Consider the following 21,441-nt stretch of genomic DNA (forward strand, 5'->3'; position numbering starts at 1 on the left):
TTTCCTCTTTTCAGAAGCAGCCGGCTTCAGCAACACATCCCTCATTCTTCTTCATCAGCTAGAAGATAAGACAAAAGCCCATTCCTTCTTCATTGATTTTCTCCATCAGGTAGAGTTCTAGCGTTCTGCTGCTCAGAGTCCAGCACATTATTGTTTTCTCTCTTCTGGAGCTTTGCCTAAAGGGCTTGTGGTGTTTTGTCCTTTTCTGAAAGGTTGGTGTGTTTGAACGTCTGGGCAGTTTTCCAGTGCGGGGGATGCCGATGGCGACTCGGCTGCTGCTCTGCGAGCACGCGGAGAAGCTGGCAGCAGCCATAGTTCTCAAGAACCACCACTCCAGGCTGCCAGATCTAGTGAATGCTGCTATTCTGATGGCCTTAAACAAAAGAGAGTGTGACATTCCACCAAATCTTACTCCTGCGGATGTTTTCTTTCGAGAGGTAAGAACAGAAGGTCAAGCAGAATGCTCCTGTTTCTGAACTGATGTATTGCATCGCATATATTAAACTGTGATGGCTTAATGAATACTCTTAAACTTTTCCCTTGAGAAATGTGTATATACCCTGTTTCCCTGATTTTAGTGTGCACACTTTTTAAATTTAGGGGCTAAAACATGAATTTTGGCAGATTTCATATAGGAAGAGTAGATTTACTGTGATTGCCAGCTAGCCTGCACAGAGGACAAGTGAAACTTTACAATGCRTATGTAAATGCGTGGTAAATTATTTTGAAGAGCTGACCAGAAGGGTAAGACAGCGTTCTGGTTAGGGATGAAAACTACTTCTGGCAGATTTCGTTCTCATACTYTTCAGTATTTGGTCAAATGTAAGCTGGTGATTTCATTAACCATTTGAAGAGTGAAAACCTTTTAATATTTTTGACTGTTGATCTGTATTGTGTTATTTTTGTTTTATAATTCATGTAACTTGGCTTAAAGGTATCATCTGGTAATGGATGTATTTGTGTTCAGAGTGATTTTTTCCTTCCTTCTTTCTTTCTTTCTTCAAGGTGTCCCAGATAGATTCCATCTTTGAATGCTTACTAGAAGAGGAAGAACAAATCTTGAAAGAAACCCCTGTTGAATCAGTGGAGTGGGCCCAGATAGTTATCAATGTGAACAACATCATTAAGGTATAGCACAGCATAAGCTATAAGGTCTACAGGAAGAAGGGTAGATATAGAAGAGTACTGGACAGGTTGAGTGCAGTACATATATTTGAGTTTCTGACATGAGGTCAGAAGTTAATACATTTTTTCACATGCCAGATACTTTAGGGAAGCAGAGAGGGTCTGGTGGAGAATTAGGGATGTTTCTTTTCCTTCTGAGCAACTGCTAAAGAGRATTTGAGAAGCAACTTTACAAGTGGTGCAAGCAGGAGTGCCCAGTGAGGAGTGAAGGGCTAGTGCTTGAGCCCTGATCGTGGGTATCCAGCTGAGAAAGTAGTCAAGAAAGTAGAGAACAGTCAAATAACATTTCAGAATTATAGAAGATGAAGCAGTTTTTATGGTCTGTATAAAAATAGGTAGACTTCAAAATATTGATACCTTTTCCTTAATATAGGACATGTTGCAAGCTGCTTGCCAGTATCGTCAGTCTAGAGCCTCTTTATATAAAACAGGAGAGCTTCCAGAAAGAGAACCTGAATATCTTCCATGGACAGGTGAGAAGTATGATAGTCATTTATTAAATACCTGTTATAAGCAAAWTGTACTTTTGACGTGTGTCAGAAGACACACAAAGATTTTTCCGAAACCTTTGCTTTAACTTTCAATCTGAACGTTAGACARTTATTGTTATGAACTGTTACAAGGTAGTCAATAAAAAATAGTGGAGGCCAAAGGTATCATTTGATTATCATTTATTTTCTCTGCTAGTGTTGATAATTGTTTAAACTTAAATTGCAAATTTGACTACTCCAAAAAAAGCAAAATTTAGGAGACAAACCTAATATGTTTCTTAATATGTGCAAGTATTGTTTTCCTTCAATATCTGATACTGATAGCTGATGTTACAGGTTTTTGTAGTTTTGAGGCTATTTTTGTTTCTGTTCTTAGTATTTATTGCATCCTAGCCAAACCTGATATGTTGAAAAGATGGGGATGTGTTTATTGGTAATTTTAGTTTTGCTTTTAAGTTAAAATATTTTTGGTGTCTTTTTATTGTTTAGTTCTATTACTACTATTTTTACATAGTTGTGTCTTTGCTGTCCTCCAGCGCACAGATCCCTAGGAGGGGCAGATTCTTAATGTTCTTTGTGGTGTTTTCCCAAGCATCCAGCGGTCCAGCGGGCGTCCGCGCGGCGCTGACGCGGCAGCACGGCCTCATTCTGAAGGTGGTGTATCCCCAGGTGGACAGCAACCTGCGCAGCATCGTGGCCGAGCAGCTCGTGGCGCTGCTCGATTGCTTCCTAGATGGCTTCGTGGCTCAGCTTTTGTCTGTTGACCGACCTGCTGATCAGGAGAGATACAGTAATCTGGAAATGGAGTACGTGCAGAAGAGATCAGAGCTCTTGGCTCCTCTCCGTAAGTGCTGTGTGCTTTGCTTTGTGCAAGCTTGAACTGTTCCATTTGAYGAGAAAGCGAAGCAAATCTGATAGGTATCTTGCATTTGCATATGAAGCCTGTTTTTCACATGTGTGTCTTCAAAGTATTAGTTAATGACCTTATGACAATGGGATCTTTGATAGAATAAAAACAGATTGCAGAAAAGGCTTTTTTTTTTTTTTTTTCCTCCTCTCTCCCCGCTATTACACCCAATACACCCAGTCATGCAAGGTGTATCTGTAACACTTTGCTGCTTGGAGTTTTCTTTTGTAGACTTACATTTTCGTAACAGAGGCTTATCTTGTGGCAGCTGCCTGCAGTGTACCTAACATTTGTTAGGTACRACAGAGTGTACCTGAAACACCTCCAAGTGTTTATATTGTTGTCAGTTGACATAAATTTATATGTTTCAAAGTTTAGTCGGTGTTCATTAGTGTATTACTGATCTAACAATCTGGATAATCAAATAATCAAAGGGATATAACAGAAAAAACATTTTACTAAATTCATAAAGTCTCAATTTTTAACTGAAAGAAAATGATTTGCTAAAAATAGAACAATATAATAACTGCTTTTTTAATGTTTTTAAAATCTAAAAAAAAATCTTAAACTTTATCAATCTCAGTTCTATTGAGATTCATTGGTTCTGATAGCTTGCAAATATATCTCATATAATGATGTTTAATGTAAAGTTCATATTTCCTTACAAGCCAAGTGTGTTCTGATAACTCCTGGTTTCAGTAGAATCAAAATACAAGATGGAATAATAAGTATTTTGAATGCAGATACCAATCTTTATAATTGCTCTCTTTGGTTAAAAAAGCTTTGCTTGCYGCTTTCTTGTTTTCTCTAGTTAAGTGAGTGTGAACGTGCAACTATGAAGGCATGGGATTGCTGTTAGAGAAAGCAGGGTGTCTGCTGCCCTCTGAACTTCTTCCCTCTTACAGTGGGGGGCAGGAGTGGTAGAGACACTTGCATGTACACGGGGTATGTAAGAAATAGCTGAATGGCTCTTTGGGACTGTGTAAATACCTCCTTGACATGACCACTTGAAAAGCTTACAATATTTCTCTCTACCGTCACACATCCTCTTACAGCTGAAGAGGAGCATGTTTAACTCGTTGCGTTTTTGCTTCTTGGTTGCCTAGTTTCCCTGGGACAGTATCAGATGGCAGCTGCCTTGGCAGAGAAGTACTGCGACTTTGATATCCTGGTGCAAATGTGTGAGCAGACAGATAACCAGGCTAGATTACAGCGTTACATGAGCCAGTTTGCAGACCAGGTAATTCTTTTTCTTGTTTGTTTAGGTAGTGTTTTATAATAAGATGGCATGTAGAATATCGCAAAGAAGTCAAAAAGTGTTTTTTGTTGGKTTTTTTTTGTTTTCTGTTTAGTTATATCCATATCTATATTTCATAAAGTAGATTTTCCTTTCCCCTTCCTCACCATCCAAAGGCTTCTGAATCCACTTCAGTGACACACCTCTAAAATAGTCCTGGGGGTATCTTTAGTTGTGGGGCTTTTTTTTTTTTTCCCCTCCTACTGTTCATGGTGGTTACAGACAGTGTATCCAAAGAAGGAAATTGGAGTGGAGTTTCACCCTGCAAAACTGAGTGGAGTATTTTACCATGAGGGGGAGGGGGAAAAAAAAAAAAAAAAAGTTAACAGAAATGTTGATGTTAGCTATATAGAGAGTAGCTCTTCATAGGATTTTTTTGTGTGCTTCAGACGCAATCTCACTCTTGATGTTTCTCAGCATTCTTTTGACTGGTTCATTAAGTGCTGTAGTTGGGAATGTTGTTTGATTAGATATAAATTTAAGGACAATTTCTGAAAGAGCTGATGGAAATTTATTGTGTAGATGAAGAAGCAGTTAAGAGTAGGAAGGTAGGGGTTTTGCTATGGTCGTTTTACTGTCCCAGACTTGATGGATGCTGGAGAAATTGCTCAAATCTGGTGTAAATATTTTTAAAGTATACTGAAAAAATGGAAGCTTAAGGAAAATGCAGTAGCTCACTTGAGGGGATTAAGTAGCTCACTTGAGGGGATTAGAGCACCTCTCGTATGAGTAGAGGATGAAAGAGCTAGGGCTGTTCAGCCTGCAGAAGAGAAGTCTTAAGGGGAATTCTTTCTTACCAGTGTGTGTAGGTATCTGAAGAGAGATGTCAAGAGTGGTAGGATGATGGCAGTGGACACACCTGAAACATGGGAAGTCCCACTTGGACATAAGAAAATGCTTCTTAAGTGGGAACGTGGTTGAACCCTGGAGCAGGTTGCCAAGAGAGCTGGTGGAGTCTCTATCCAGAGAGATGCCCAAAACCCCGTGGGCTGCTGTTCTGGACAWCCTACTCTAGCTGACTGTCCTCTAAGCAGCAGCCTGGGACCAGATGCTCTTGAGATCTGACCCCAAATGTTCTGTGTTTCTGGGGTGAAGGGGGGGCTGGGAAAAAGTTTCCCAATCTGTGTACTGCTGCAGCAATGGGAAGAGAAGTCACTGCAGTCCTGACCCTCTTGTGTTAAACAAGGGCACAAAAGGTTGCGTAATGGGAACAAGTGAAAGTGTCAGTAGTGGATGGAAGTGAACATAATGGTTTTCAGTAGCGAAGGTTGAATGCTCAAACATATCCCCCCAAAAYGGGCAAATTCTTCATTCGTTCTTTGGGTTTTTTTTAGGTGCCATAGGTGCCTTTTTTGTTTGTTTATTTCGTGGGAAAAAATCACACTTTATAAAAAAGAAATTGCTTTGGCTAGGGAAAGCAAGGAAGGGACTGGGAAAAAAAATAAGSTAGCTAGTTTGGCTGGACATGGGGAATGTTTCAACAAAACAGTGACAGCGGAGGTGAACGTGTGAATGTGAAAGGAAGAAGTAAGCACAGAGTTCTGAGCRGAAGAGACAGGTGAAGAAACGAGGTCAGAATTGGTGGTGGTGTAATATCTGTTCTCATTCTTGTGGACTAACATGAAAAACTTGCATTTGTTAGGTGGACTAACCAGTATTGTTAGCAACTGTATTCCATTATATTTCATTTTGCATTATTTTATATATTTATTGAAAATTTTTAAAATGTGTTCTTATCATTGTCAGAATTTTTCAGATTTCCTGTTTCGCTGGTATTTAGAGAAAGGAAAGCGTGGGAAGCTCTTATCTCAACCTATTGCTCAGCATGGACAGTTGGCCAATTTTTTGCAGGCTCATGAGCATCTGAGCTGGTTACATGAAATCAATAGCCAGGACTTGCAAAAGGTAGGCTCTCCAAATGCAATCAAACTGAAATACTGTATTTTAGAACTTTTTAACAGCTGGATTAAATACATATTCAAGTATGCAAGTTACCTAGTTACTGCTTTTGATCAAAAGAAGAATTACATGAATGAGTTATGAGAGGGATGACAGGGATTACTAAGAGAATAGCAAAAACCTCCCTGGAGGCACCATCTGGTTTGTCTTATAAGCTGCTGCATTGTATAATGCAAGTTAGTGCTGCTTTTCCTCCCATGTTGGTGACTATTTTGTATCAAGGAGATTTTATTGGGCTGTGTGTCTAATTGGGAAGTGTTTGGGAATCTAATACTCTATACGACTGAGGTTTTGTCTTTTATAGCAAAGCACTATGAATGGTGGGGGGAAGGGAGCAAGGATTCCAAAATAAAAATAATTCTGTCTGGATAGTTATTTCTGAGTAGATGCTAAGGGAAATTTTCCATTCCTTTGACATGAAAGTAAATTCCTGCCTGTTTATTTGGTTACCACAGGGGTTATACATAACATTCTATTTTCTGTGTTCCGTAATTAACAAGTAAATCAATCTGCATGCTAAGCTCATTTGTCTAAGCATATTTGTCTTTCTGTTATGGTGAAGCCTTGAAAAAAAAATCACAGTGATAAATCACAGTTTATCCTTTGAACTTAAGAGTTTATCTTGATTAATAATTAAAGATTTTTCGGATATTGTAGTACTAAAGATCTATATTTCCTCCTTGAAAGGATAATGCAGAGTTTTACTTTCTATATCCTAACAGCTGTAATACTGTAACCTGCATATTAAATAGTCAGTAGACTGCTGTTCCTACTGGTGTGATCTGATGTGTTCATCTAGCAYTGACTTCTAAAACTTACAACCACGTTTTAATTTCAGGCTCACAGAACGCTGCAGACTCTAGCAAATGCAGAGACCCGGTATTTTGCAAAGAAGAAAACGCTTCTCGGCCTGAGCAAATTAGCTGCGCTGGCATCTGACTTCTCCGAAGACGTATTGCAAGAAAAAATAGAAGGTAAGACAAGTGGAGCAAGATGAAAAATAGATGAAGTTACCGAATTRGGAGCGTGTTAATATTGCAGATAGTGAATTTGTTAGGTTGAGGTTCTCATTTAGCCTGGAAAGTATAAAAGGGCTGCTGCTGATGTTGCTGCCCCAGTTCCCTGCTTTTGCTTGTGACAGAGATTGCTGAGCATCTCCTGAGCCACCATGAATTAGACAAGCATTTTGAGGAAAAGTTGGGAACACTTTATCCTGAAAAACTGGCTTCAAACTGGGATGATAGGCAAGGGTTCCTTTCTGACCTACTTAGCTGTTCCCTGCGGGAAGCACAGTGACAAGAGCACACGAAGCAATAACCTTGGCATTTRTTGTCGGCTGGAGTTAGGACTATGCAGGTGGAAACTTTTACCTTTTTACTTGTTCTGACAACATATAAAATATTAGCATAAATAACAAGTTAGCTGAAACTTCCAATCTGCTCATCTTTCATATTTCATATGCAAGATAAAAGATGAAAGAATTTCCTGAAGCTCATTTATCGAATGGCTCTCGATTTTGAATTCTGCTCAAGTTGTGAGCCTTGTAAGCTGTGCAAGGCAGTACTTGTCCTAATATACCACAGGGCAGTGCTTGTCCTGATATACCCACAAATACTTACGTTTGTCATCTCAGAAAGTCCTTTCTCAGCATCTTAATCTATCTAGAAGGTCTACAGTGACAGTGCTCTAGCTGGAAARATGTTAAGGGAAAAAAAAGTGGGCAAAGCTGTTTTTCTTACCGCTGTGTGTAAACAACTTAAGAATTTATTCTTTTGCTGATGAAACAAACACCTTAAACAGGAAAACCTAATGAGGAAGCTTTGTTTCAGCAGTAGCGGACTGTCAAATTTAGCTGAAATATTTAGCTCGCTACACACTTCTGTGTGACCTAACTTTTAAATCTTACACTCTTTGTGTATCAATCTCCCATTTGTAAAGATGAAATAATTATTTCAGCCACCTTCTGCTTATCTATTTAAACAGATAAAATGCTCCTCAGAATTATTTTCCTCTTTCTGCAAATAGAACCAGAAAAAATATTAGCTCACCCAAAGTTATGGTGGAAGTTACTCCATTTGGACCTCATTTCAGCCCAGTAGAAGCAGCAGTTTATCCTGGGGCAGCAAGGGTGGGGAGAGAAAATCAAAAATGGGGTAATTAAAGTGATGGAGCAGACATTGACTCAGGTCGTCAGTCAAAAAGTTCCGAGAAATTGAGTCCAACTCGCCTTTCCTGCAGAGCACCACAGCTGCCTTCTGACTTTTGCGTATTTATTTTGTGATTTTGGTGAACTAAACAAAAGTTTTCAGTCTGCATTACACTGGGAACCTGGATGCAAACAAGGTTTATGGTATGRAAGTGGAAAGTGAACTAGTTCTCAATGAAAATATTTCTGTGATTTATTGACATACCAAAATAGAACACTTTATTTGTGCTTTATAACAAGCATTTGTAGACCTGATTGGTATTGTGCCTTTTCAGTTATTACTGTACCTTAGGATTTATTGCTGTGTTCTTAATAACATGAACCATTCTTCCTCTCCTTAAACGCCTACAAGAAATATCGGAACAGGAGCGTTTTCTGCTGCATCAGGAGACCCTTCCTGAGCAGCTGCTGGTGGAGAAGCAGCTGAACCTCAACGACATGCCCGTGCTGTCCGCCCCGCAGCTCATCGACGTGAGTGCCACGCGCCCCTCCGTTGCACGGGGCAGCTCGGCGACRTTCCCGAGCGCGTCGGCGCGAGAGCATCAGGGAGATCGTCACAGCTCTTCCTGTTATCTGACTTGCTAAGTGCCTAAAGATCCAAGTTATGAATTTAATGCTTGTCTCTTCTTGGCTTCTACCAGCAGCAAACTTCAGAAATGCTGTTTTCAGTTCAGAATTTCTCTTCCCTATTGAGGTGTTTAAGGGCATCGCTGTGGTTTAGAAGCCAGAAGGATCAGAAGGCTGAATTCAGAGGCTGAATTACTGTTTAAGCTAGCTTTGGATACAAAGGAATTCTTGTCTTCTGTGCTATCCTAAGCAGGGCAGAGTTTGGAAGGCAGCAGTAACGGAGAATTGCACTTTACTGGAGAAGGATGCTGCAGTGGAGTTGCAGGAAAATGCTTTTGGTCATCTGCTGCACAGAGCATCCAGATGATATCATTTTACTTCTTAAAAACAGCAGCAACAAAACCCCTCAAAACTCTGTGGTCAATATTAGAGCTCAATTACCTTCCACTTCCATCTCTGGCTGTAGCCAGGAACCAGTAGCCTGATTATTTCTGCCCAGCAGGCAGCATATTTTTACYGTCCAGCATGCACACAAAATGCTAGAGAGATGAGTGGCAGCAGTATGTTGTAAAACAAACCAGATCCTGTTAAAGGTTTCAGATTTGCAACTCATTACTTCTTTTAATCCTCTATAAAGCAGAAGCTGCTCGCACACTTGTTAAATCCTCCTCGGGATTGACAGATTCTGAAGTCACGGCCTGTATCTTTAAGTGAGGCTCTCTGTGGGAATAAGGAAGGGGAGGAGGTGTCACTTAAGACAGCAGCTGGCACCGTGCCAGTTTTCCTTCTGAATTATACCTGTTGTCAAATCACTGTTGTTACTATTTATAATGAGAGAATGGCACTTGGAAAGTGTAAGTAAAAAATGCATGAGTATTAATTTTGGTTAAAGTTTGGTTAATTTACAATTTATTTTATGGGGGGGGGGGAAATAACCAAAAAAAAATGATAGTTAGCTTGTCTGTTTTTAAAAGTTGAAAGACAGTACATGTGCTTATTTATTGCTCTGAGCTTAATTGCTGAAATAATTCTGAGAGCTCATTTTATTTGTGGAACTGAGCTCTGGCTACAATAGTCCAGGAATGTTACAGCCTTAAATGGCATTTAAATTTGAAACCTAGCAGCCTTATATCCAATATCATTTGTCCACAGACCATTGTCATGTAGGTGGAATGCTGCTCTAAAACCTTAAGTATATTCCTTGCTATAAAAATACTCGCAGTTGAATCAAGACATATTTTCATGAGAAGGTCATGTAAGTGGAAAATACATGGTGGTCTTCCCACAGCGAGTTGCCCACAGTATCAGTTACATTAGTTTGTAGGCTAAAAATAATTCTGTGCTTTAATCTTTCATGCTGTAGATGTACATATGTGACGAGAACAGAAGGGCCAACGAGTATGACTTCAAGAAGGCGCTTGATCTCCTGGAATATATCGATGAGGTAGGAAAGGGGCTTTTTTTGGGGAGGAGGCGGGTTGATGCAGGTTGGGGGGCAAAGGAGAGGAAAGAGAGGAAAACAAGAAAAGGTTTCTAGTCCAGCCATTTTTTTTAGGCTATTTAAACTAGGACTGTGCATCTGTAGTTAGTTAAGATCATATTAGTGTATGGTAAGTAAAAATAACCCTTAATGTGTGGGGTTTTTTTTTATTTTGTTTTAAGCCGCTGAGGATTTAATGCCAAATGTGGTTTAGAACACTTAAGAAAAATGACACTCCTTATCTTCAGATCTCATTGATAGGCTAGTTTCTTTTTGATGGAGCCTTGCTTCTCTGCAGGCATTTTCCAAACAGAATTAAGAGCATTTGTTCTCRGTAGTTCAGTTCTCACATCTCCATTATTGGCAGTTTCTCTGAGTGTCCTTAGATAATGYTGGATGAAGAGTCCCCTGTTTCTTAACGTGCAAATAGGACTGAATCACAGGTTTGCCATCTTAAACTTGAAGTTGTCATTATATTTCACTGTATGATCTAGTGTCTTGTCGAGAATAACTTTCTACGGAGCACAAATAAATTGAGAAGCACCAAACCAGGATTAACAGCAGGCTTTGCTAAAAAGCTGCACTTTGTCAGAGAATAACTTCAGACCTGTCTTATGGAGGAATTTTAAAGTATTCTTTGCTATTTGAAAATGAGAGMTCTTTTCTGATCATCTCAACTGTTGCTGTCCTGGGTGGAAGGGCTCTAGCTAAGATCCTCTCTAGTGCTTTTTAGGACTATTTTGCCATTTTGTTGGCCTTCAATAATTTTGGTTTGATGATTATRAATATTTAGATTGTTTTGGTTTTGAACCATGCTTTTTATTTACATTCTTTTTCTCTAACTCTCTTAAGAATAATGTTTGTTATTACTAACTAATATTTACTTTTTTATGCGTGAATATGTTTACTTATGTTTTGTGTTGAGCTCTATATGTGTACTTTGTATATTGAGGAAGGAGCAAGTATTAGTAGTTAGTATGTTAATTGTCTAATTATTAATTGAAATTAACTGAGTTTTCCACTAAAATTTTGCCTCSCTATTGCATGAATGCCCAAATAACTATTTTTTTCTTACATCTGAAGAAAATCAACGTCACTTTGAAAAACGATTTTGAAATCTYACTTTCTTGGTCAGTTTTTTTGAGTCTCTAATAACTTGAGTAAAACCATTCAGCACAAATTAGGGATGGTGCATCAGACTGGTGTTTCTGGGAAGGCAAGTTCAGCTCTACTGTATGGAGAGTTTAATCCTTTAACAGTTACGATTAGAGTTAGGAACACAAGAATGTCTAAGCTGCTCTTCACGTTTTCTTGCTTTTCCCCAAGAAAAACATAGTGCTAAGGTAAGAGCCATCCTCTTGCTTCCAAAATTCTGCAGTCTAGAGTTTGTGGTTTCTCTTACCTCTTAAGGGAGGTATTTAAAGTAGCTGTGAAACTTCAGGACACTGAGAAGAATAGGTAGGGTCTTTCTAGCAGTATACCTTAAAAGGGACCCTGACACTAAGCTGGTTTCTGTGCAGTGAAGGAGCTTCCCATTCTAGGACAATATGTATTTTTGAATAAATATTTACTGTTATACTTGTAAAATGCACATCCTTACATGGGCATTATATGTGATGCTTGCCAGTTAGCTTGGCTGTGCCRCGAGAAGAACTTTGAATTCACTCGCGGTTTAGCACATGTTGAAGTAAAACTTGCCTGCAGTGCCCTCTCTGACAAACTTGGATTTGTTCATGTGCTTGAAACTTTTTCTTCCCTCCAAATTGAGCTAGTCAGTCTTCAGCTATCCTAGGTGGGGATGCTGAAAGCCTGAGCCACGTCTTCATGTGGAAATGAATGGTCTGGTCTTCAGTGGCTGAAGAGTCCGATGGATTCATCMGTTAAATTCGGACCTGCAGCTGTAGGGTTGAGTTCAGTCCTTTCCTTCTGCCTGAGTTTCCTTGACCTCATGTGTCATCAGGCTGACAAGGCCTTAAATTAAGTAAGCACTTCCTTGCTCTCGCCAAGACTGAGACTGTGCAAGTTTTGCTTTCTCATGGGTTAGCTGTGCAGATGAAGATGAAAGTAACTTCCAGCTTCCTGACTTGGGAAGATCTCAACAAACCACATCACAATTTTAAATGGTTACYTTGAAACTTTAAGCTTTTGTCTCARTTCKTRGAGAATATCTAAGCTGTTTTTTATCTTCTCTTGCTTTTTTCTAGCAAAAAAACCTTGTCACCTTTCTATATAGTATCATCTTTTTGCAGCTTCAGATTTGTGAGAAGGTTACTAGTCATTATTTCATCTCTTAGGGGGCTGTTCATACTATATTTCAAATCTTTGTTTTATTTTTCCTTGCTCAGTCCCAGGGAGTTTGAAGTCCTTCTGGGACTGTCATCCTCTATCAAAGTAGCTGRTAGATTAACTTATATTTCAGGTATTGGGCATCAGTTTGGACATGTTTGAAAACCAACTTGTGGATTTTCTTCTATATTGTAGTTACAAAGTCATAATGTAGGTCATGAGGTGTCTTGTCCTATTCTGCACTGCAGGCAGGGGCAGGAGTGGGGTCAGTCCGAGCAGGTTGCTCAGGGCTTTATCCTGCTCCATCATGAAAACCATCAAGCATGGAGGCTGCACCTCCTTTCTGGGCCGATCCATCTTTTATGRTACCTCTCCAGATCAGTTGCTTTCTATGAGACTTATCACAGGYTGTTATTGTGTTGGCTCTTCCGAACACTGTACACAAACTTTGTGTTTCTGGGGGTTTCAAGGATTCCTTTATTACATATTCAGCCTGGTATTAACAGTGCTCTTGGGTTTTTCTCATCCACGGTATCTCTTCCTACTGACTTGTCTGCTAACAAATTTTGTGGTTCATTTACTTGTTTGTAACATATTCTATACATTTGCTGCAGTGTGTGCTGATCAGCAGCATACTACAACAAGGAGGAGGCTAGATGTAAACTGTTTGCTGCTTCCGAGGCTTGGAGGGCGTTTATGGCACTTTGTGATTGCTCGTGTGTGTTACAGCATATGGGCATGGTAAAGCCAGTAATAATTTACCTGACATCACAAATCTCGGTCGTGTCTGAGGTTTAGCAAAGCTTGAACGCCTGAACTACAGTATGATTCATCCTTATATAGACTGTTAAGAGATCAGGGAAACTGCCTTAAATGTCAACAAATCCTTCCGTGAATGTGCTGTAATGGTTGCCTCTGGCACATTGATTTAGTCCCAGTGACAAGCTGAACTTCTCTAAGCCAAGCTTATAGCAAGCATCGACCATCTGCATGCAACATGGTTTCAGTTCCAGTTTAAGATCTACCCTGCTGTGTATATCTGCACATAGATAAAATCAAAACTTCTCTTGGGAGTTGGGCTGTTGAATGTTGAGCTACGTGGGGATTTCAGAGGCTTTCCTGCTAAAACCAAAAAGGTAATGGCTGCATTAATTATCCTAGATTGTTCAGCCTCTCTCTACTACATATATTTACTTTTAAGTCAGAAGGATGGAAATAGTTAAGATAAGTTCAGTACTACATATTTAATTTATCTGCCTAATTAGATACAATGTTATTAATAATTGTCTTAACAGCCCTAAAACAGCTTATGGTAAAGCATAACTTTTTAAAAATTAAATGTTATGGTTGTAATCTCATATTAAGCCCTATCTCTGGTCATTATTTTAAGTCTGCTTGTTTATGGTGTGTATGAAACATGCAATAATTGCTCTTTTTAATAACTTCTCCGCATTTGTATATGATTGTGTAACAAGCAAGACAGAAAGGAGTCATCTACCCTTACTGAGTGTTGATGTGTAGAACAGAGTTAATGGTCACAGTAACCATCAAATAGCTTTAGTGCAGAAATCAAATTGTAATGAAGAACAACTTGGAACTAAGGCACAAACTGAACCATTATTGGAAATGTATGCACGTAAAGATTGTTTTACACTGTTATAGCACTTTTTCTTCCCTATAAAGATGTCAGAGTGGGTTCACAATTTAAAGAACTATGTCTTAGAATTATTGTAATCTAGGCAAACAATATTGAAACCCGGAGAGTCATGGCTTTTCAGAAAGCCAAGTAAGTAATAGGGCAAAAAACAATTCAGAAGCTGTGAAAAACTTGCTGCCCCTGAATGCCTGGTATAATCTAGTGTCTTTCAACAGGATTTGACAAATAACAAGTTTGACCTTTTCTTCTTTGCGCTCTCCRTTCTTCTGCAAAACAAGCAAAATGATGGGATGGCAGCAGTAGAAATGTAATGGAATAATTCCAAATCTAACCCAAGCTTTTGATCTGAAAAACAAGGTGGCAAGAACTGCCCCATTTTAAGTAATAGAAACTCTCAAAATTGAGATTTCTTAATGTTTGGAAGCTGCTTTAATCACTAGTACAGATATTTAGCAGATGAATTAGAAAAATGTGTTTTAATATAAGTACGATATACACAATACTATTAACTTGCAATTTAACAAGGTTCAATAATTAAAGAATCTGGTTCATCAGTGTAATCTGAGTATGATGAGGTGATTATCTCTTAAAAAAAAAAATTAAAATTACCTTTCTCTTCTTACATTAATTGAAGGACGAGGAAGTAGATGTAAACGATCTTAAACTAAAAATTCTCTGCAAGGCGCTCCAAAGAGATGGGTAAGTCTGTTATAGGTACACATTATTAGGAGTTTTTTTTATAATATTRTTGTGTGTTTCAAAATCCCCCATTTGTGTATTGTTGTCCAGCTCACTGAAAAACCTGGATTTCCTAGTAAAAGATAAGTAAGAAGAACCTGGTCGAGATGTGTCCTTTTCTTTGTGATTTGGCACCACAACAAAAAGACTTTGTTCATTTTTCTCAGTGGCAACTTACTGTGCTTTTTCAAGATGTAAGAAACAGAAATGTAGCCACATGGCTTTCATTCTTACTGTACCTTTTGATAAGGTACAATAAATTACTTCAAATGGCTTTTCTCTTGGAAGCAGTACCCTACATTKAACACTGTAATGGTTCAAATATGTCTCAAGACGGAGAGTTTTGAAGAGCAGCACGTGCCAAAATCACTCCTGCAGGCTTGTGTTTCACTTATTTTGGCCACTGAACCAGTTTGACAACTTCATACCTCTCTTCTGAGTTACAGCTCTCTTCCCAGTTGTAAGAGATCGCTTTTTTTTTTATGTGCTGTTTAAAAGAGCCGCCTTTCAGATCATTTTCAACACTAAGTACAGGCTGAATCCAATCTCTCCGATGAATCTTTTTGGCAMGCAGTGCTAAGCAGTGCTGCTGCTCTTTCCCCCCTTGAAAACGATTCAGCTTAGTCAGCGTGGCTGCTGGGAGCCGGGCACAGACCTGCCCCAAACGTGTCCCACGGGCCAAGCACCAGGAGAGGGGCCTGACCCTGGTGCTGCAGGGGCACGAGCAACGGAGAGGGCAGAGCCACTCAGAGCGGGGACAGCTGGGCTGCTACTGAGCTATTCCACAGCAAGCTCTGCAAAGGCAAAGAACTCCCCTTTGGAATTACCTTTCGCTTACAAAAATCCATTTGGGAGTTTCTTACCGCAAATGAGACTTCACATTCACAAAACTTCACCTTCACGTTTAAAACAAATGAGACTCGGAAGTTATTTATGTGTGTTGGTCCTGTTACAGGATTGCAAATTACATTTTTCAGTCGTCTTTTCCCTTCCATGTCTCACTTTTAAAACATGTTGGCAAATTACTTCTTCTGCTTTATGCCTAAAGATAAATCTTTAATGACTGTGAGGCGATGGAAATCATTGTTGAGACTAGATAATTATTTTAACAGGTAACGCTTCTGCTTTTATCAGAGAAATAAGTGATATTTGCTTTTACAGTTTAGAATATAGGAAGATAAGGAAATGCTTCTTAACTAGGTTCCATTGTAATAGTGCGATTTTATTGCAGCTTTACCTTTGAAATAAAGAATAACACACACAAGATAGAAAAAAAATGTTGCTTTGAGCTGTAGGCAAGAATATAACCCTGTCTGTATGGACATGTATTAATTGTCTTGGATAATTTATCAATTTTCCTATGTATTGTTTTAGTACTGCATTTTATTTCATTTGCTCCTACTGTTTTAAGAATTTATTCTTTGTGACTTGCAGGTGGTCCAATTCAGAAGGAAAAGATGATCCAATTGAAGCATCTAAAGACAGCATATTTGTGAAAATATTACAAAAGCTCTTGAAAGAAGGTAAAGTGTACTTATATTTAAGTGAATTTCTTGATTAGTTTACTTCTAAAACTGCTTAAACTGAACAGTTGGACCCAAGAAGAGATGGAAGAAAAATGAATTATGAGAATAATAATGACTTCCACATGCAATCCAGTAAATAATTACAAGCGTAAGGGAAATAATCTCATCTCTATGAGGTGATAAAGAGATGAGACACTAGCAGATTCCTTAATTATAATTCCAGTATCCTCAAAGTATTTGATCTACAGGGCAGCAATCAGCCTTTTAGAAGTGTGTTGTGACAAAGTGTCTTCTGGAATTAAATGCACGTAATCTGTAAAATAAAAAATTAGTATGTAATGGCCCATCACTTGGAAGAGTTTAATCTGATTAGCTCAAATGTTCTATGCTGCTCCCCCTCCGGGGGAAAAAAAAAAAAAAAAGGCAAAAAGCCAAAACAAAACCTCCGTATCTCCATTAAATTAAAACAGACCCATGTAAGTTACAGCTATAAAAGTTAGAGATTCTGAGCAAAAAAAATAGATTAGACCCAAAGAAATTCAATTTTATTGTATGGGTTTTTTTAATCCAGAGCTGAGAGGTTCCATGCTATAAATGTTCTTTAAAACAGACCTAGTTTTGTATGTATTTTCAAGGCAATTGTTTTCTATTGTTTTGCAAGATTTCCACTGCTGAGATTGAAGTGTCGCAACCTGTTTTAGAGTATTTGAAGACTTTGATTTTAGTTTAAAGAAATCCTTGAATTTCTTTAATCCTTCTTCTAAACCTAAGGATTTCTTAAGCTTAATAATAGAACTCACAATGTTTATAAAATCATTATGAGAAGGACTATCTGAGTAGGAACTGTTTGAATCTTGAATTTTGACACCTAATTTTGCAGGGTAAGTTTTCTTTTTGCATAAACCAGGTGTTTGCATTAGCAATGGAGATCCTTTCTAGTACTTTATCAGTTCTTTAATGAAAAATTTTGTATTGTAGGAGTTCAGTTAAGCGAATATTTGCCAGAAGTGAAGGACTTGCTGCAAGCAGAAGAACTTGGCACCTTGAAATCTAATCCTTACTTCAAATTTGTGTTAAAAGCAAACTATGAGCTCTATGTTCAGGGACAAGCGTGATGAGTATCACTTTTTAAAATATTTTTTTCCTAATTTTTTTTTACTTTTTTTTTTGTTCTTATTTTGTTAAGAGTTTGTAATAAACTTCCTATACAGTAATATGCCTGGTCTTGATGATTTATAAAGGTTTCCCTGGGTCATGGGGTGAGGATAGTACTGTTTTGATCTCAGGCGAAAGAAAAATAAAGTTTTCTCATTTTCTGTATTTCATTTTATATCTTCATTTGGCATAAGGAAGGGCTGAARATGTCTAAATACAAAGGGTGAAACATGGGACCCACTGCAGAGGGTGGAAACTTTTGCTGTAATTGCACAGAATGTGCCTGAAACCACACACCCGGCGTGACCGTTTGGCTTCTCTGGGAAATAAATACTGCACAAATCATCCTGAGCATGGAAATGCTTTGTATGCTTTGCCCAGCTATCACACCTTTAAATTAAAGTATCTTTTGACATGGAAACTAGGTAAGCCCAGCTTTGCTTTAAAGAGTACCAGTGCACTAAGGCTGGTTGTTGCTAGCTGCTCAGCTCGTGGGTAACACGGTAGGAAAGGTGGGACAAGGTGGGAAAGCCCAGCTCTGCACTGAGGGTTCTGCGCTCCAGCACATCCACTGTTCTTCCAGCTCACACGGATAAGCTTAAGTGCACGTACCTTTTCCACTGCTTTCTAACTGTTTGTTCCACCTGTAACTCTCATATAAACGATACCCAGATTTTTAGGGTCAATCTACATCCCTGGGGGTTTAGAGCTCCCCGGGCAGTCCCTCGTGGCTGCTGCTTCCAGCGGCTCCCAGGAAGCAGGTGTCAGAGCGGGAGTCCAGCACGTTCTCCCTTGCTCCCTGCCTCGCTCCCTGCTAGATGATGATGCTGCTTCCCCTGTCTACAGCCCTTATCTCCCGCTTGGTGGCAAAAAGAGCTCCATGTAACTTTTCRATTTTCATTACCCTGACAGCCAGTAGATTTTAATCTGAAATGGGGTCAGTTACTTCAGCGTGACAGGCTGAGCCCTTCGCTCCGCGAGCGGCCCGCAGGCAGAGCGCGGCTGCGGAGCCACTTGCATGCCCTTATGCTTTACTTGTCTGGCTGCACGCCGGCTGCAACAACTTGATCCAACAGCTGAGAAGGTCAGAAGTTAAATTGGTTGAAGAGAATCCAGTTTCTAGTTTTAAAAGCACAGCTCCCTTCCGCTTCTTCCCCTCCTCCCTGTACTAATACAGTAAGCTGGGCTGAGAGTCTGAACATGTTTGGAAGAATGGATTTATCTAGAGAGGTTCTAACTAATATGGGAAAGAAATGCACTAGCAGCCCTCTTCTAAGGAGCAGATCCTGCTGCTCCGCAGTCTTGCAGGGCTCAGCAAAGCACAGCTCCTAGCTGTGGCTCTGAACAAATAAATCATTTTAAGCACTAGAATACAACTTTTCAAATTTTGATTTATTTTTCCAGTTGATCGATACACAACATTTCTGGAGAAAGCAATAATTTAGCAAATGATCGGCGCCCCTTGGAACGCGTTTTGCTTCTGAACTTCTGCTGGCCGTTTCACTGGGAGAGGAGGCTCTGGAGCCGAGCGTGCCCAGCAAAACCCCTGGGGCTGCCGCCCGCGTGGCCAGCACGGACAGAAGCAGCCTCGGAAATCCCTGCAGAAGCCAGTGCTTCTCGTGGCCCTGCTGCAGGGTGCGCGGCAGCTCCTGCCCGGGAGAGACTCGCGCGGGCTCCCGGAGCGGGAGATTTTCCCTGTTGTTTCCACTGCTGCTGCTCTCTGACTCGGCTGCTGGGTTAGGAGCTACTTGGCATTTGTACAGTGCCTTTCATCTGACTATTGCCAAAACAGAAGGCTGCAGGCAATGAGTTTACTTAAATAAAACCTCATTAAAATAACTTCCGTGCCTAAACTGAAGTTAAATGTTCTTGTGCTAGAAATATTAGATCGGTTTGTWACTCTGTTATGAAGCACAAAAAGGTTGAGATTTGGGGCAATTCCTCTTCTCCCCACACTATCTCCTTACATAACGAGCTCTTCTTTTGCAGAACTGTCTTCTCAGGTTACTGCACAGGGAAGACGCCTTCGTTTGCATACTCAGGATTATCAAAGATTATGTAGTGGTTCTAAGTTCTATTCCAAATGTAAAAAACAGAGTAGATTACTGTTGTTTGTGGAGGAGAAAGAGAGAGAGAGAAAGACAGAGAAAGAAAGAAAAGAAAGAGAGAACACACTTCTCAGTTAAAACACGTTAAGGACATAGATAGCTCCTTTTGCATAAGGAGATGTATGTTCTGCAAATATTTATTTTCTCATTAATGCAAAATGTCTACATGTCTATACTCAATTGCATTAGTGCAGCAGGAACATTTATGCATTTTGAATTGTGAGAAATTTCAGAGAAGATTCTGTACCCCGTTCTCTTTTGGAAACTGCTGTTACTTGCTTTGTGACTTAAGACCAAAATCAAACAGCTTTAGTGAGTTTAGTTCAATATTAGAGCTGATATCAGAGTAGAAAGTGATCTTTTATGCAGAACTGTAGGAAGTTTTCAGGGGTATCGGCATTTTGCTGTAAACTGCATTTACAGTTACAGTACATTTACAGGAACTGAAGGGACAGAGCAGATCCATTCTTGTGCCAGGAGGATCGTTAAGGATGTTTCTCAGTGAGGTTAATGTTTGAAGCAGGATTGCTGTTACAAACATAACCTGATTTCAAATGCAACACCTGAGCAACACCACTGGCTGCATTTGAGACTCCCGGCTGAGCCCTGGAAGCAGTCCTGGGCAGGGATTTGAAGGCTGTGATTCCTTTAGGTGTTTTCAGGCTTTCAATTTCTGCACTGCCAACTGTTAATGAAAGACTTGCAGAACAAAACAAGAAGTTGAAGAATAGTATGAGAAAACAGCATGTTTTTTCCCCAGTGTGCTCTAATACAGGCAATGGAGATCTATAGCAGAAGGAAATAGGGTGAAGGGGGATGCTGCCAAACTAGGGGATATAGAAATTAAGGACGAGAAGAGGAGCTGCCTCCTTCTCTGGTGGCTGTTCTGCTGTGCCTTGCAGTGAAGGAAACGCAGTTATACTGAAGTGCACTTGCTTTCGGGGCATCCCTTGCAGCACAAATGTTTCTGCTTTCATATTTCTTCTTCCTGCTCTCCGGCCTTAGTGCCGCCGGATCTCRAGCTGGTTCCTGCTTGGCCAGACACAGTCTCCAAGGCCGGCGGGCTGGTGGGGTTGCAAACCTGCCTGTGCGACCTCCTCACCTGGATCCTCCAAGCCTGGATTTCTGTACAAAATCCCCGGGTCTCCCGCACGGGATCTCCGTTCAGCTTCCCGCAGTGAGGAGGCGAGTCCTTCCTCCCCATCACCACGGCACCTGCAGCAGCCAGGGACGGCTCCCTGCCGGACCGCGCGCCCCTCGACCCTTATTGCCCGTGTCTAGACCATATAGAACAGATGTACAGATGTATGTGATGAACTCAGGGTGCAAAGCCGTGGCTTTCCCGTGGGCTAAACCTCAGGCCAGGTGCCATCCATGCCCRGCACGAAGGTGCGTGTGTGGGGCACGAGCCACAGACCAACCTCTGGACCTGAGCCTCGCCTGCCCCGCRCCCCCTTCCCCCTCCTGGCGCTACCCTTCACCCGCACGTCGAGGAAAAGGCGGGATTTGCAGGGATTTTGCCGCTTCCCGGTCCCCGCGGCTGCCCCTGGGCCCGGTGCCGTCGGGGCGGCCAGCGCGCGGCTCTGCCCCGCGGCTCTGCCCYACGGCTCTGCCCCACGGCCGCCCCCGCCTCACCTGCTTTGCCCTTAGCGGCCCCGGGGGATATTTCGGACGGGCTGGCGGGCGGCCCCGGGCCCGGCGGGCGCGGGGGGCGCCGCAGACGCGCCTTATACGGCCCGGGCCGTCTCACCTGGGCCGCGTCCAGGAGCGCCTTGTTTGGGCAGCGCCGGGCCGGGGGCCGCGGCCGGGCCCCGCTCCCAAATATGGAGACGGCCGGGGCCGCATTCCTGGGGGCGGCCGCCGCCGCCCGCCCGCCGCG

General features: G+C 40.9%; 1 protein-coding gene across 1 annotated transcript in view; it reads left to right on the forward strand.

Moving 5' to 3' along the window:
• The window catches only part of NUP133 (nucleoporin 133), a 28,816-nt gene extending 11,303 nt beyond the window's left edge, over positions 1-17,513 (forward strand). Inside the window, exons 13-25 of the mRNA XM_026053369.1 lie at positions 15-109; positions 213-437; positions 1,006-1,128; positions 1,559-1,658; positions 2,269-2,520; positions 3,690-3,823; positions 5,627-5,785; positions 6,678-6,813; positions 8,398-8,516; positions 9,976-10,056; positions 14,670-14,734; positions 16,208-16,296; positions 17,278-17,513. Coding sequence (XP_025909154.1) covers positions 15-109; positions 213-437; positions 1,006-1,128; positions 1,559-1,658; positions 2,269-2,520; positions 3,690-3,823; positions 5,627-5,785; positions 6,678-6,813; positions 8,398-8,516; positions 9,976-10,056; positions 14,670-14,734; positions 16,208-16,296; positions 17,278-17,414 — 1,715 coding nt within the window. The 3' untranslated portion in view covers positions 17,415-17,513. The remainder of the gene's footprint in view (positions 1-14; positions 110-212; positions 438-1,005; positions 1,129-1,558; positions 1,659-2,268; positions 2,521-3,689; positions 3,824-5,626; positions 5,786-6,677; positions 6,814-8,397; positions 8,517-9,975; positions 10,057-14,669; positions 14,735-16,207; positions 16,297-17,277) is intronic.
• The last annotated feature ends 3,928 nt before the right edge of the window (positions 17,514-21,441 follow it).

The sequence above is a fragment of the Nothoprocta perdicaria genome, unplaced genomic scaffold (genome assembly GCF_003342845.1).
Source record: "Nothoprocta perdicaria isolate Ctin4 unplaced genomic scaffold, notPer1 scaffold_99, whole genome shotgun sequence".
Taxonomy (NCBI): domain Eukaryota; kingdom Metazoa; phylum Chordata; class Aves; order Tinamiformes; family Tinamidae; genus Nothoprocta; species Nothoprocta perdicaria.